The sequence below is a fragment of the Girardinichthys multiradiatus genome, chromosome 6, assembly GCF_021462225.1.
Source record: "Girardinichthys multiradiatus isolate DD_20200921_A chromosome 6, DD_fGirMul_XY1, whole genome shotgun sequence".
NCBI classification, from domain to species: Eukaryota; Metazoa; Chordata; class Actinopteri; order Cyprinodontiformes; family Goodeidae; genus Girardinichthys; species Girardinichthys multiradiatus.
In genome coordinates this window covers 26,890,200-26,904,374 of record NC_061799.1, presented here as the reverse complement: position 1 = coordinate 26,904,374, position 14,175 = coordinate 26,890,200, and the positions used below count along the sequence as shown (strand labels likewise).

Here is a 14,175-nt window from a genome sequence, read left to right as displayed (position 1 = left end):
CTTTTCTAAACTATATACATACTGCATATTATTATATTATATTGCATGCTTACTAATGAAAAAACACACACATTACATTAAGTTACATGGACAAAAATTAAAATGTACCATATATTTAAAATATATGGTACATTCCCCCGCTTATGCCACCTGAAAGGACGAGAGGGCGACCTCTGTAGGTCATTAAAAGCGATTTATTTTTCTCTCACTAAATATTCATTTTGTCTACGATAGTATACAATGCCTTTTTACATCATTTGATTAAATCCAACAAAAAACAAACGTAAACAATCGATAAAGTACATTTCCTGATTGTTATTCTGCATTTAGGCCTGTCCCTTCTACGCATGCGCACTGAATTCAAGTATTATCCAATATGGCTGAAACGTTCAGCAGTCGTTTCTTCTTCTAGTCGATTTCTGGCATTTGTCCTGCTGGTTATTTGCAAACATTTTTTTATGAGATACGAATAGACGCTGCAGCAATTTAATTTCAGTGGGTGTCTATTTGTTGTTGTTGAAAAAACGGTACTTGTCTCGAAAATGAGTTACACGACGCGGGTGGTTCAGGTGACCAATGTGTCGCCGAGCACAACGTCGGAACAGATGAGGACATTGTTTGGTTTTCTGGGAACCATCGAGGAACTAAAGCTTTTTCCGCCCGAGTGAGTTGGCTAATTAGCTTCCTGTCTACATTTTTAATGTTAATAAAATGCAAGTAGGTGTTTCTGGGGTTCTAATAGCTGTAACATGCTATATTTTGTGTAACGGAAATGTAGGCCCCAAGCTAACCAGAGCACGACGCTAAAGCTAAAGCTAGCTTCCGATTTGCCAATTGCGCAAAGGGCTCTTTCACCGCTCTTTTTAAAATCCGAACAACCTTAGATCCGCTTACAAAACTATAAATCAAACTGTCGTTAAATCCTCAGACTGGTCCACTACTGATCACGGATGTAAAAAAAAAAAAATTTTTAACTTGATTTGCGTTAGAATTAAAAACATTTTACAGCTTTTTTGGTTTCCACAGTGGAACGGATCAGACAACTAAAAAATCCTCACCATATCTAGACTGGTAATACCTGTAATGGATTATTAAGATAGATGTATAGATACAATTTAGACACTGTTTTTAAATAAACAATGAAATTGCTTTCTTTCGCGTTTTCATTCATCCAGGTCAGGTAACATAAACTGAATACAGATAGAGGTTTTGATTGGTGAAACCTTTTTAAAACGACACCAACAAAAACTTTAGACCACTATTAATAAACTCCAACACTTGATTGATTTTAAACTTACATTGCATTATTAATAAACTGAATACGGATTCATTATCATTATTGATAGTTTTAAATCCAACTAAAAATAATGGAATTACAAGATTATTCCCATTTATCCTCCAAAATGTGTGTCCCTAATGTTTATGGGATTAGAAAAAGTGTCCATGCTGTTGGTTAATGTGTTTTATAGACTGAAAATAGTAGGAGCTCTTAGTCCTGATGTATTTAATTTGCAGAAAAAAATTACGGTCAGTCAATGATCAAGCCAATCAGGTGAGAATTGGCCGATTCCTATCTCTGGGTGATTGATTGGTGCATTTCTACTTGTGAACAAAGTGTTCCCCACAGCTGCGGGTTTAGTCCTCTTATGGTAGTCATTATAGCCATCTCGAATTCTTTACCCAGTCTTTTAATGATCATAAAATATGAGATGATAGTTTAGCTGTTTTTGTGACATTCATGTAATTTTTCGAAATGTTCATTTACAGTGATTCCCCTATGCCGGTGACATCACGTGTCTGCTTTGTGAAGTTCCAGGAGCCAGAGTCTGTGGGAGTGTCTCAGCATCTTACCAATACGGTGTTTGTGGATAGAGCGTTGATCGTGGTCCCATTTGCTGAAGGTTTGTCTTGTTATTCTGCTAGATTGTGCACCTTTTAAATGAATGCCAAGTAACACAGTAAACAAGTAAAATGGATTCCATCTCCTCAGCTCAAACTATTTTAAGGCAGATTGATTGCAACAGGCACTGCCGGTTCTTCTGGTTAGTAAAACTATGTGTAAAGCAGATTTCTTTTATTAATTCCTTAAATAGATGGAGGCAACAGCACAATGCAGTTGTTATTGCTTTGTGTGGATTGTATCTCTGGCTTATCAGTTTATTTTCCCTTTGTCTAGAGTTAACAGGTGCTGCTTATAAGAAAAATGATGTAATGTAGCAAAATCTGCTTTACACAAAAGGAGTTGACGTTCCCCAGCAGCAGGCTGTGCCGACACCGCCGAGATCTGTAACAAAATAGAATAAGCACATTACCATATGTACATTTTCCCCCATATTGGACTATCCACTGTTAAACCTCTCTCTGTTATTTGTGTGTGTATGTGTGTGTGTGTGTATGTATGGTTTTTGTAGTGAAGAAGGCAAAAGCAGCCCCCTCGTTGATGGTCGTCTGCCTGCCAACAGGGAATTGTAGACATTTGCAAAGGCCAGCAAGCATTCAAGCCCCACCCCTCTATTTTGTCCTCTATTCTGTCTCTGCCTGGACTTTCTCTTTCCCTCTTTTTTTCTTATTTTAAGTGCTATAGAGTATAAAGGTCAGATGTGAATGACTTGTTAGAAGCATTGCTTAAAATGCAATGTGTTCAACCCTTTTTAAGTGCTGCTTGGCCATTCATTATATTATTCATATACATTACTCTTTTACTGTTCATGAAATATTCATGAAGAGAAACTAAAAACAACTACATGTGTTTTGACTCTCTGCTGCAAAAGAAGTTGATATTTTGAATCAAAGCCACTACGTTGTAATGTGTCAGAGTGCACAGCTTAAAGCAGTTCCTACCAGAAATACTGGTTCCTTTTGTGTTAGAGATGCACCGAGGGGATTTGTAGTCAGTTTTTGGTAAAGCTTTGACCTGCCAAAATCAGTTTTAGCCAATTCAGATTTCGCATTTCCAGCTATAATCAACAGCTTTCAAAATATTTCTAGGCTCCTTACAATGAGGGGACATTTAAATTGGAAGCCAATGCAACACACAATGTGTGTGAGTGAGCATTACTAAAAAACAAGATTTTACTTATTTGAAAAAAATTAAAGCTGAAATAAGTTGACATTAGGGATGGGGACCGAATTCCGTCGTTCACGTAAAATCAAACGGTGCCTTAACCCATCATTGTGACACTGAGGAAGTGGAAGAGTGGACAATTTTCCATCCCGGACATGAACACAGTATTGCACGCACAAGAGCATAATGACGTCAGTAGCCACTGGCGCCGTCAACAAAGCATGGCTGATAGAAAGCGCTCGAAAGTATGGCTGCACTTTTCAAAAGGTGATGCAGATTACGCTTGCTGGAATATTTGTGACTTGAAGTGCAAGGCCAGCAGCAGGAATACTTCTAATCTGAAGATGCACCTGGTTAAGCACAACATCTTTCTCAATGCTGAAGTGAGCGCAATTTTCATCAGCGTCAGATCTACGACTACAACTCCTGCATTCGGCACTGTTAGCACGCCTGCATCCGTTAGCGACTCATCGTCTGCAGCCAACAACATGGCTGGGTTTTAAGTTGTGCATTATTAAGAAAAAAGACTGCGTAGTAAGTTAAGGGTTTTCGTGTTGAAGAAATGTTTGATAAAACTTCTATGTTACAATACAAACAGCTGATGTTGCTTTGATATATTTGTTAAAGTTATATATTGAGAAATAAATATGTTGAATTTAAAAATTTTTAGATTTTATTAAACAAATTAACATTTATTATCACATAAACACACAAACAAAAGTACAAAAAACTGGTACCATTGAGTACTGATACTGATTCCCAGGTCCTGTATCGGTTCAGATGTGAAAGGTACCCATCCCCAGTTGACATTTTAAATTCTCTTAAGAATTTATACTGGGAATTAAGCCTATTTAAGACGCTAGGATTACCAAGTGAACACAGCAGTTTCGCCGTATATTCTCTAGAAAATCCATACCATTACATTAACTCGGGTCTCCAAACGACTGGCAAAATTTACCAATCCAGCATAACACTGAGCTTGAAAACTCAAAAGAAAACTTCACATTCCTGAAATACTTTTAAGTTTTTTGGTACATTTTGAAGTCTGTTCTGAATCATTTTATGTTTTGCTGAGTTGGAAAAATGTCTCACACATGAAAAAAACGCTCTCTGTTGCTGCAGCCTAACTGAACAGCAAATATGCCTTTTTAGAAAACAGTTTCCGAAACCTCCTGCACGTCATCTGATTTCATTTCTAACTGAAAATGTTAACTTCAAGTGTTCTACCCACAGTAAAAGCGTCCACACCAAAGAGTGTGGAAGCGCTCAGGTATAAGACTTATGAGTGCTTACGCATGGCGCCATCGCTGATCAGAAAAATATTTGATTTTTGAGTTTCTGAACAGCCAGTCAACCTGAAAATTGTCTGATTCTGATCACCAGCCAGTTTCTCGATGCATCTCCAGGTTTATTACCCTTTGCTAAAACAACATATACAAAATGCTTCAGAAATTTTAGCATTAGTTGTTGCTGGCCGATAATTGACTATGGAAAATATTCAAAAACACGTTCATCCTTAAAAGGTTGACCTTGAAACGGCATTAATTCTTTGGATTTGATAGAAAGAGGCAGCGTAAAAAAAACATCAAGGTGGCTTAAAATAACCCCATTCTTTCAGTGTGAGCTAAACCTGGACTTCAAAAAGGGTAACTCTTTTCATTTACTGGATGCCTGATGTCACTGATGATAAAACTCCTTCTTGTTGTTAAATGTTTGAAATATCCACCCAACATGACAATGCTAGTACAATATTCTCTTTTAACAGTGGTCTTTTTTTGTTTTGTTGTTGTGTTTTACAGTTCTTTTTCCTGGCTCAGCCAGTCCTGTATACCAGACCCTGCAGAAAATACCATCCAACAGTTTTGTGTCCTGCAGCAATTTCTCTCTCCAGTGTGCTCTTGTGTTTAAATGTTTTCCCTGTTGTGTCCGAATTTAGGTCATGTGATTTTTGTGAATAAGTTGCATTGGGACTGGGTTAAGATAAATGGTAATGAGGTGTTTGCGCAGTTTGAAAAATAAAAAATAAAACTAGAGGTGTTGTGTATTTTATGTAAAGCTGACAGCTTTAGAAAAATAACTCTGGTAGCAAAAATTAATCAAGACTTCCATCTCCTGCCAAGGTGTGGTTAAGTGATGCAGTGTGAGGTAAGGATTTTTAGCCTACGATGTACAGCAGGGATGCTACCTACCCTGAATTTTATCATTTAGCCTAACCACTTAATCCTCTGAAATGTGTTTTTAGTAAGTAGACACTGCTAGCTTTTTTTTTTTTTTTTTTTTTAGTTTTCCTGCCAAATCCTTAAAATTCTCTCTGTTGTGTGTATCTCGATTTTTCTCTGTGTGCTTTTAGTAGCGAAGCCGCCAGCGTGAGTCGCTTGTTTCAGTAAGCATCTAAATGAAAATTGAGGGCACACCCAACTGGAGAAGCCGATGTGCTTGCTAACGTTTGGTTCATGACTTAAAAAACACATTCAGGTGATATATTCTTGGCAGTGTTCATTGGAATAGTGTGATTTATTCCAGCAATAGTTAAGTCACTGCAATGATTACTTTTTGAATTAGGGAACTCTGATCTGTAAGTGTCCTCTATGTTGAACCTAATTTGAAGAAATGCAGTGAGAAGACTTTTCTTTTTTTTCTTTTTCAGAACGTCTATGAATTTTCTGAATGTTTAGACTTTCTCTCCTAATGCCTGTTTTTTATTTTGCTGTAGGATCTATTCCAGATGAGGCTAAAGCTTTGTCCCTTTTGGCCCCAGCAAATGCTGTTGCAGGGATTTTGCCAGGCGGAGGCCTTCTCCCGACACCAAATCCCCTCCCAAATCCAGCTGTAAGACTTCAGATCTATTATATTAGAAACTTTAATTGTGACAGAATGTAGAGTACCTTGGAAATTTCACACATTACAGCCACAGACTTTAATGTATTTTTTGTAAGACTTTTGTATACAATGGAATGCATAATTGTGAAATGGAAGGAACCGAATACATGATTTTAAAGGTTTTATTTTGTTTTTTTTTATAAATGTAAATCTGAAGAAGTAGGGCGTATATTTAGCCACCAAATTTCTTTTGGGAATGGAAAGTTTAGGTTGATGTGCAGTACTTCATGCCACACAAAGTATTTTGCGTGTAAGCCAAAATGTTACATTTTGGTCTTATCTGACCAGAGCAACTCCTTCTAAGAAATTTGCTGCGTTCCCTACATGGCTTGTAGAAATTGGGACTTCTTATGCCTTTCTTTCAACAGTGGCTTTCTTCTCCCATTAAAGACAGATTTGTGGAGTGCCCAACTAATAGCTGGCCTGTTTATATTATCCCAACTGAGTTGTGGATGTCTGCAGATCCTCCACAGTTACCGTGGGCGTCTTGGCTGCTTCTCTATATAATCATCTCCTTGACTGGGATGTGAGTTTAATGTCTTGGTAGTCTTGCAGTTGTGCTGCACTTCTTCCTATTTCAGATAGAACAGTGACCCATGAAATTCAATTTCAATTCAAAAGTACTTTATTAATCCCAAAGGGAAATTAAATGTTGTTATAGCTCATATTATCCAGGTTTCTTCAAAGAGCTGCTGTAGATGATGATGGCTGTGGGCAGGAAGGATCTCCTGTAGTGGTTTGTCTTAAAGCAGATCTGAAGAAGCCTCTGACTGAAGACACTGTTATTGTTATTGTTGTTGTGAAATGTCAAGGCGTGGGATTTTAACCCATAACCTCTCCACAACTCTCCTTGACATGTGGTGTGCTCCTTGGTCTTCATGATGCTTGTTTGTTGATGTTCTCTAACAAACCTCTAAAGCCTTCACAGAACAGCTGTATTTTTACTGACATCAAATTACACACACTTTAATTGTGACATCTAAAGTAGTTGGATGCAAGGGATTAAGAGGTATCAGAGAAATAAATTTGTGTTTCTTTTGTTAAAATTTGAAAACCATATGTCATTTTCCTTCTTCTCTACAATTATGCACTACCTTGGGTTTTCTGTTACATGAAATCCTAATTTACAACCACGTTAAAACCACAAACACTGACGTCTGTGGGTGTAGCGTGACAAAATGTGAAAACATAAGAGATATGGTTCAATTTAACCAAGTTACAGCTCTTTCTGGTGCAATTTTGGTTAAAGTTTCTATTTCAGATTTCTGCTATTGTTGCCCAGTGATTTGTATTTTTAGTAGCAGTGATCAAGATTGCCTGTGTTTTGTTACATGTTGGCAACATGGTCAAATGTAAACAATTTAACATGATGCATTTTTTTTTTTTTTCCCCAGCTCGGGGGTAACCCCTTTGGTGCTCACACTATAGATCCAATGGCGGCATTTGGATTCGCTGGGCCTAATATGAACCCACAGGTGAGACCTGCATGCTACTTACTTCAGCTGCTGTTTTTCAATAAACACATTAAACAGACTTTTTGACCATCTTCTGTCTTCCTACAGGCTGCAGATCAGTTGCTGAAGATGATGACAGATCCAAAGTAAGTCTACACAAAGATTTGTTGAATATATATATATATATATATATATGAATAAAAACAATTTGGTGTAGGTACAGTAATTATGAGTAAACTCTTGTCTTTGATCAGACTGAACCCCTTGGCTGCCGGTTTAAACCTGAGTGCAAGCTTGAAGGCTGATGCGTCCAATAAAGAGATTGAAGAAGCAATGAAGAGGGTCAGAGAGGCTCAGTCACTAATTTCTGCTGCTATTGAACCTGGACGTGAGTGCATCAATGAAAAGGCGGTCAAGGCAAAAAAAATATTTGATTTGCCTTGACTGGTTTCCATACAGCTAAATAAAAACGTGTGAAACGAGTTATTTTGAAAAGTCTCAAGATGAATATTCTTTTATTTTCTGCAGATAAGGAGAGCAAAAAGAAACATTCTCGGTCTCGATCCAGGTCCAGAAGAAGAAGGTCCAGGTCACGTTCAAGACATAGGTAAGGCTGTTGGAACATCTGAAATAGATTGACCTTTTCTGTGTGTTAACAAAAATGTTGAATCCTGTGGATCTTCAGTCGCAGGCGAACCAGGAGCAGATCAAGACGCAGGTCCAACTCAAGAAGCAGGAGGCGCTCCAAAAGCCCACGCAGGAGACACACCCACTCCAGAGACAGGGGCAGGCGATCTCGAAGCAGATCGAGGTGAGTTCATGGTGGAAGAGCTTCACATTGAGCTTGCTGTCTGACATGAGCAGCTGGAGAACTTGTTGGTGATCTATGTATTTAATGTATCTGCAGAGAAAGAAAGAAGGACGATGTTGGGAGGAGGAGGTCAAAAACACCTCCTAAAAGCTACAGTACAGCCAGGAGGTCGCGCAGCGTGAGTCGGTGAGTACAGCTCAGGACATGTTTAGTTTACTTTCATAGAATCTTATGTTTGCTTGAAGACTATTCTGGCTTTCGTTTGAACACTAGGGTGTAGAATGGAGCTTACATTGGTTTTATTATACTTTGCTGAAATGGAAAACATGCCTGTTGATGATTTTGATGGGACTTTACCTGCTCTCTGTTCTATCCTACTTTGTTACTACAGACAGACCTCTGAGAATCTTACTGTGTATTAGTAAGAACTTTCACTTGGAAAACTACCTCTTCAGTCAGATCGTCAAAATTATAGCAGTAAATGTGCAGATTAGGGTTAGGGTTAGTATGAATATCACATTGTTAGGATTATTATTATTAATACATCTAAAAAAAGTAATTTAATTGTGTCATTAATTTTTTTTAAACTGTCAAGATATTGACCTTGCTTCCTGTTACAATGATGTCATAACATCAGATTTTGATGTACAGCCTTAACGCCTGCAAAAATATAAACATCTTCTAACTTCAGTGGTAGTGTTCAACTGTTTATTATAGTTTATTACACAGAGAACACCCTTTTTGCTGTTCTCTATAAACTAATCCGCTGGTTAGTCAGGCTATCTGCTCATGTAGCCAGCTTCTAGTCGGCTGCTTAACTGACAAGCCGCTCAGGCCCTCCTTAGGTTTCCTTTTTGTTCGTTTTTTTGCAGCCAGAAATATTTCGTAACAGCTGTGTTTGTCGTTCTTGTAAACAAAAGAAAAGTGTAGGAGCCTGTTTTCAGCCAGCTGGCATATTGCTTAGCAACAATAGGGTGATATGTTACTCTATGCTCCACTCAGCTAGAGAAAAATCATTAAACCCTGGAATAAAGAAAATAGTTGTAACCTTTGTATACCTTCATACCAGTAACTGGGCCATGCCTAGTGGCTGCCTCTGTTGATTTCTATGAGTCTTATTTGTCTCGTTATTTTCGAAGTGGATACCAGTGGGCTACAAAGTTCATCATTGTGGCTTTGAATGGGCCAGAAGATAAAACATCCTACTGCGCCTCTCCGGTTAATCAGAGAATTTTATTGGTGCTTTTACAGGAAACCTTCCTTACCTGTATGAATGTGAAATAAATCCTGCATCCTCATCTCACATTTTTTTCTGATCTGCTACACAGCAGACGCAGGCGAAGTCGCAGCGCCACCCGATCTCCAAAGAAATCGCCAAAACGGAGAATTTCTCCCTCTCCGTCTCCTCGAAGGTCGGTGTACTGTTATGTTTGACAGGTCTTCTTCACAGTCTGCAGAAGTATTGTAAAGTGTGGAATTTTTTCAGGAAAAATACTTTTATTTCAAGACTTTATTTCCTAATTTGTCTAAATGTTATCCTACTTTTCTCCCTCCATTCCTATCTTGTATTTGTCCTTCCCTGGCATCCCTGCTTTCTCCCTTGTCTTCCTCCCTTACCTTCCTTCTTTCTTTTGTGGCATTTAATGTTTTCAGATCAGTGTAAAAAGCTAGGAAATTTAGAAATTGACTCAAGGAAACAGAAAGTCTTTGCATGAGAAAGGTTTAGGAACCCTGGTTTGATTGTATCAGGGTTTACTGCGTGTACACTCAAATTTTCTATCAAGTTAGGTTGCCTGTGTCAATGTTTTATTTGGGGTTTTCTCTTTACTCTGTACAGGCACAAGAAGGAAAAAAAGAGGGATAAGGACAGAGAAAGGGAACGCAGGAGTGACAAAGAACGCATTCGTGAGGAGCGAGAGCGCTCTACCAGCAAGAAAAAGAAAAGTAAAGACAAAGAACGAGAACGGGAGAGGGAACGTGAACGTGAACGTGAACGTGAAAGGAAATCGGATGTAGACAAAGGAGATATTAAGGTTTGGTTTTTTTATCTTCAGGAGACATTATTCTGAAACTTCACGGGCATCATAGTTCTGCTGCCAGCTTGGATAGAAATATCTAATGACCCGCTGGTTTTTCTTCACAGATCACCAGAGATTACGATGAAGAGGAACAAGGTTACGACAGCGAGAAGGAAAGGGAGGACAGGAAGGATTCAGACGACTCTGCCATGTCTCCTCAGTCTGTTGAGGGAAACGGTTCTGCCCGGGTCGTAAAGCAGGCCAAGGTTAACGGCGCTGATGATCACCACGAAGAGGACATGGATGTCAGCGACTGAAAGCTGCTTCGTCCCACGTTATGCGTTTATTTTGGTTGGAAACATTCTACAAATTTTTTCCTCACTTGGGTAAATCTAAAAATGTGAAGTGTTTGGAAAATCGAAAATCTGTTTATCGTATAGAAGAAAAGTCTGTTGTTTTGCAAATGTAAATTGCAGCGTTGTTTGCCTAATTTTGTTTTCATTTATCTTGGTTCGTCAGTAAGTGTACATTTATTCTTTGCCACCACAGATGTAATTAGTTTGAACCGGAAGTAGGTTTGTTTTACTACTATTGAGCTTGTTTTCCAATTTATTGCTACATGTATTGTATCTTTTTTTTGTTTGTTTTAGTGTTGTGGTGTATGAGTCTTTCCCTGTCCTTCACAGAACAGTTGCATCTTGCTTCTGACTTGCAAGTGTTTTATCCAGGATTTCTTTTATATAATAAAGCCTGTTTGAAGAGCTAACACTTGAGTTGTCAGTGTTTTCTCCAGCTTCCTATCACTGTCCAGAAACATGAATGTTTAATTCAATTTATTTATATAGCGCCAATTCACAACATATGTTGTTTCAAGGCACTTCACAACAGTCAGGTACATACAATCCAATTAATCCTAACCATTGAACAGTGCAGTTGGAGTTAGCTTTTTATTCAAATTGGATAAAAGGTTTTTCTTTCTAAGGAAACCCAGCAGATTGCATCCAGTCAGAGATTTGCAGCATTCACTCCTCCTGGATGAGCATGTAGAGACAGTGGACAGTCACTGATGTTGACTTTGCAGCAATCCCTCATACTGAGCATGCATGTAGTGACAGTGGAGAGGAAAAACTCCCTTTTAACAGGAAGAAACCTCCATCAGAACCAGGCTCAGTGTGAGCGGCCGTCTGCCACGACCGACTGGGGGTTTGAGAGAACAGCAGAGACACAAAGAGAACAAAGAAGCACTGATCCAGGAGTACTTTCTATGGGAAGGAAAAGTTAATGTTAGTGGATGTAGCTCCTTTAGTCGTTTCATCTAGAAAGAAAGAACAGATAAACTTTGAGACAGTTTTTATGGTTAGAGTCTGAAAGAGAGCACATAGAGTTAGTCACAGTAAAAGCTCAGTCAATTTCCATGTCTAGCAGATAGAAAGGGTTAAACACTAAAAGACAGGGCTATGTGGATCATCGGTAGAGGGTGAGCATTAAGTTGTTGCCAGCAGAAGCTCGGACGATGTCCCCCTCCAGAAAGGTGTCACAGGTAGACAAAGAGTCAGGTCAGGTTTAGCTTCTAGGAAAAGAAAAGAGAGAAAATAAAGTTAATAACAGCAAATAATGCAAAATTAGTAGTGTGAGGATGTAGCGAAGAGGGTGAAAGTGGTCATTATGTCCTCCAGCAGGGATGTTAGGTTACTGAGTCACTCAAAGGGAAAATAAGTATATGATCAGTAAACAGCCTTCAAGAATTCTGGTTCTCACCGACCTGTTTGTTATGAAGAAGCCCTCCTATCCTTCACTCGTTCCCTGTATTAATTGCTCCTGTTTAAACTTGTTACCTGTCTAAAACACTCCTGGTCACACACTTAATCAGACTCCAACCTCTTCACCATGGACAAGGCCAAGGAGCTGTCTAAGGACACCAGGGATAAAAGACTAGACCTTCACAAGACTGGGAAGGGCTGCAGGACAATAGGCAAGCAGCTTGGTGAGGAGGCAACAACTGTTAGGAGAATGTTTAGGAAATGGAAGAAACTCACATTGACGCTCTCCCTCGGACTGGGGCTCCATGCAAGATCTCACCTCATGGAGTATAAATGACCATGAGAGAGGTGAGGTATCCTTCTTCCATCCCTCCTTTTATCCCTTTCTCCCATCTGCCTGTCCTGTACTTAATTTCTTTCTTTCATCCATCCTTGTATATTTCGTTCTCTTCCTTCTCATGTCCTTCCTTCCTTAGTCTGTCCTATCCTTTTTTCCTTCTGTCCCTCTTCATGTCCTTTATGAAGTTTTTCTTTCCTCCCCTTTGTCCCCACTTCTTTCTTTTCTAGTGCACTTGATACTTATTTGTCTTTTCTTCTTCCCTTGGGTACTTCTTTCTGTCCCTCCTTCCTCCCTTTCTATACTTCCTAAAGGTCTTCCTCTTTCCCTTCTTCCTTATGTCAGTTCTTTCTTCCTTGCTTCTTTTTGTAATCTCCTTTCTTTCTTGTGTGGTTGCCTAATGTCCATCCTTTCCTTTCTCCTGCCCTTACTACTTCCTTGTTTTGATCTTTCCGTCCTTCCTTCCTTCCTTCATCGTCTTTCCTGTGGCCTTCTGTTCCCTGTGGGTTTTCTTCCTTCGTTTCTGTTTTTTCAAGGTTTCCTAATTAAAGCTGCTTGTGAACTTAATTTAATATATTAAACTAAATAAAATTTAAAGATGTGCAGGAGCCCTGACGGGGTTACAGTGGACCGTTGATTGCATCAATTATAAATCCTTCAGCAGACATTGTGCTTAAGAAAGAAGAAAGTTTCAAGTGATTTAAATGTTCCAAAATTAAACTAATCTAGTAAACCAATCTAAAACACTTAATGTGTTTTTGATGATTAGTCTGATTGCAAGTACACTTCATAGTTAATAGTTTTTATTAGAGTAATACATCAGAATAAATAAAACTTGGCATTACAGTGTTTTTCGGTTTGTGTTCTGTGATATTTAACATAGTAATTTGTTTTTTTGCATGTTAAGAATTTAAAGTGATAATATTCACTGGAATGGACATTCTAACAGGTTTTATGGAGGTAAAATTAGTTCAAATAGTAAAATATTGTTTTTGCTATTTTGTAGGCTTATTAACAATAATTAATTTCAAAAACAGTGGTTAAAAGTACCCCCTGTTCATTTTCAAATATCATTGGGTCACATTTCAAATAATGGTTTTACATATGTGAAAGAGGCTGCTTGGACCGTTTTTACTGCTCTCCTAAAACTAGCTTCTATTTAACTCCCTGGAACCTGATTCGATCCTTTTAGCCACTTTTTAAAAGTCAATATTTCTGTCTGCTTATGCTAGTGACATAAGATTTCCAGAGGTTAATATTTTGCCTAAAGAACCACCTACTCTAACTCTTAAGTTCCTCTAACACATTGGACCCTCCGCCCAAACGGGTCCCCTTTGACAGCAGTTTAAGTTACATTTTTCTTAATATACTGTACTTTATTTTAGCCATCACATATGTTAAACATTGCCTGAGACTTCCTTTTCAATCTGGGCTGAAACTTTTTTGTATAGAATTCAACCACTAGTTGGCAGCAGAGCTAACGTATGGGTTTGTTACTGAGCCTCTCTTTTGTAATTTGTTGGATTATTTAGTAGAAAGAAAATATAATAATCCCCACCCAATAAACACACACACCCCAGGCGTTCCACTCTGCCTTTTATAAATACTTTTTTTTTTTCTTCTACATAACATAGGATTCACTACAATGTTTTTGAAAAAATAATAAAAATGAATAAAAACGTTAGTTTCTGCTTGGAGCTGCAGCCGATGTAATAAGAAAACATTTTTTTGGGTACTTTTTTCTGAGGAGATGCTGGATGGAGTTTTTCACTCACCTTTCTTGAACATTCTCCAAAATGGTGTTGGTCAGAACTTCAAATGGACTAAAAAGCTTGAATCCTTTACAGATCT

At 38.4% G+C, this 14,175-nt stretch overlaps 1 protein-coding gene and 1 long non-coding RNA gene across 3 annotated transcripts; both read left to right on the top strand.

The window, feature by feature from the left end:
* Positions 1 to 367: 367 nt before the first annotated feature.
* On the top strand, positions 368 to 10,993 carry LOC124870022 (serine/arginine-rich splicing factor 11-like). 2 transcript variants are annotated; one of them, XM_047368387.1, is made up of 12 exons: positions 368 to 664; positions 1,768 to 1,901; positions 5,778 to 5,893; positions 7,339 to 7,419; positions 7,507 to 7,544; positions 7,653 to 7,786; positions 7,927 to 8,005; positions 8,084 to 8,209; positions 8,306 to 8,395; positions 9,538 to 9,621; positions 10,047 to 10,242; positions 10,353 to 10,993. In XM_047368387.1, exons 1-12 carry the CDS (start codon positions 543 to 545, stop codon positions 10,542 to 10,544), a joined length of 1,392 nt encoding a protein of 463 aa, XP_047224343.1. In that variant the 5' UTR covers positions 368 to 542; the 3' UTR covers positions 10,545 to 10,993. The 2 variants fall into 2 exon arrangements, with proteins under 2 accessions (XP_047224343.1, XP_047224344.1); XM_047368388.1 differs by lacking the exon at positions 368 to 664 and adding an exon at positions 5,415 to 5,539 and having other exon boundaries at positions 1,766 to 1,901.
* On the top strand, positions 1,913 to 4,694 carry LOC124870023. The gene is made up of 2 exons (XR_007038704.1): positions 1,913 to 2,042; positions 2,177 to 4,694. It is a non-coding gene; the product is annotated as an uncharacterized LOC124870023 (long non-coding RNA).
* Positions 10,994 to 14,175: the final 3,182 nt, after the last annotated feature.

Bases quoted from the DNA above. Each gene is read 5' to 3' on its own strand.
- LOC124870022 (XM_047368387.1), top strand. From the start codon at position 543: ATGAGTTACACGACGCGGGTGGTTCAGGTGACCAATGTGTCGCCGAGC. The intron at 665-1,767 runs GTGAGTTGGCTA...GTTCATTTACAG, and splicing joins CTAAAGCTTTTTCCGCCCGA to TGATTCCCCTATGCCGGTGA. The intron at 7,545-7,652 runs GTAAGTCTACAC...GTCTTTGATCAG, and splicing joins AAGATGATGACAGATCCAAA to ACTGAACCCCTTGGCTGCCG.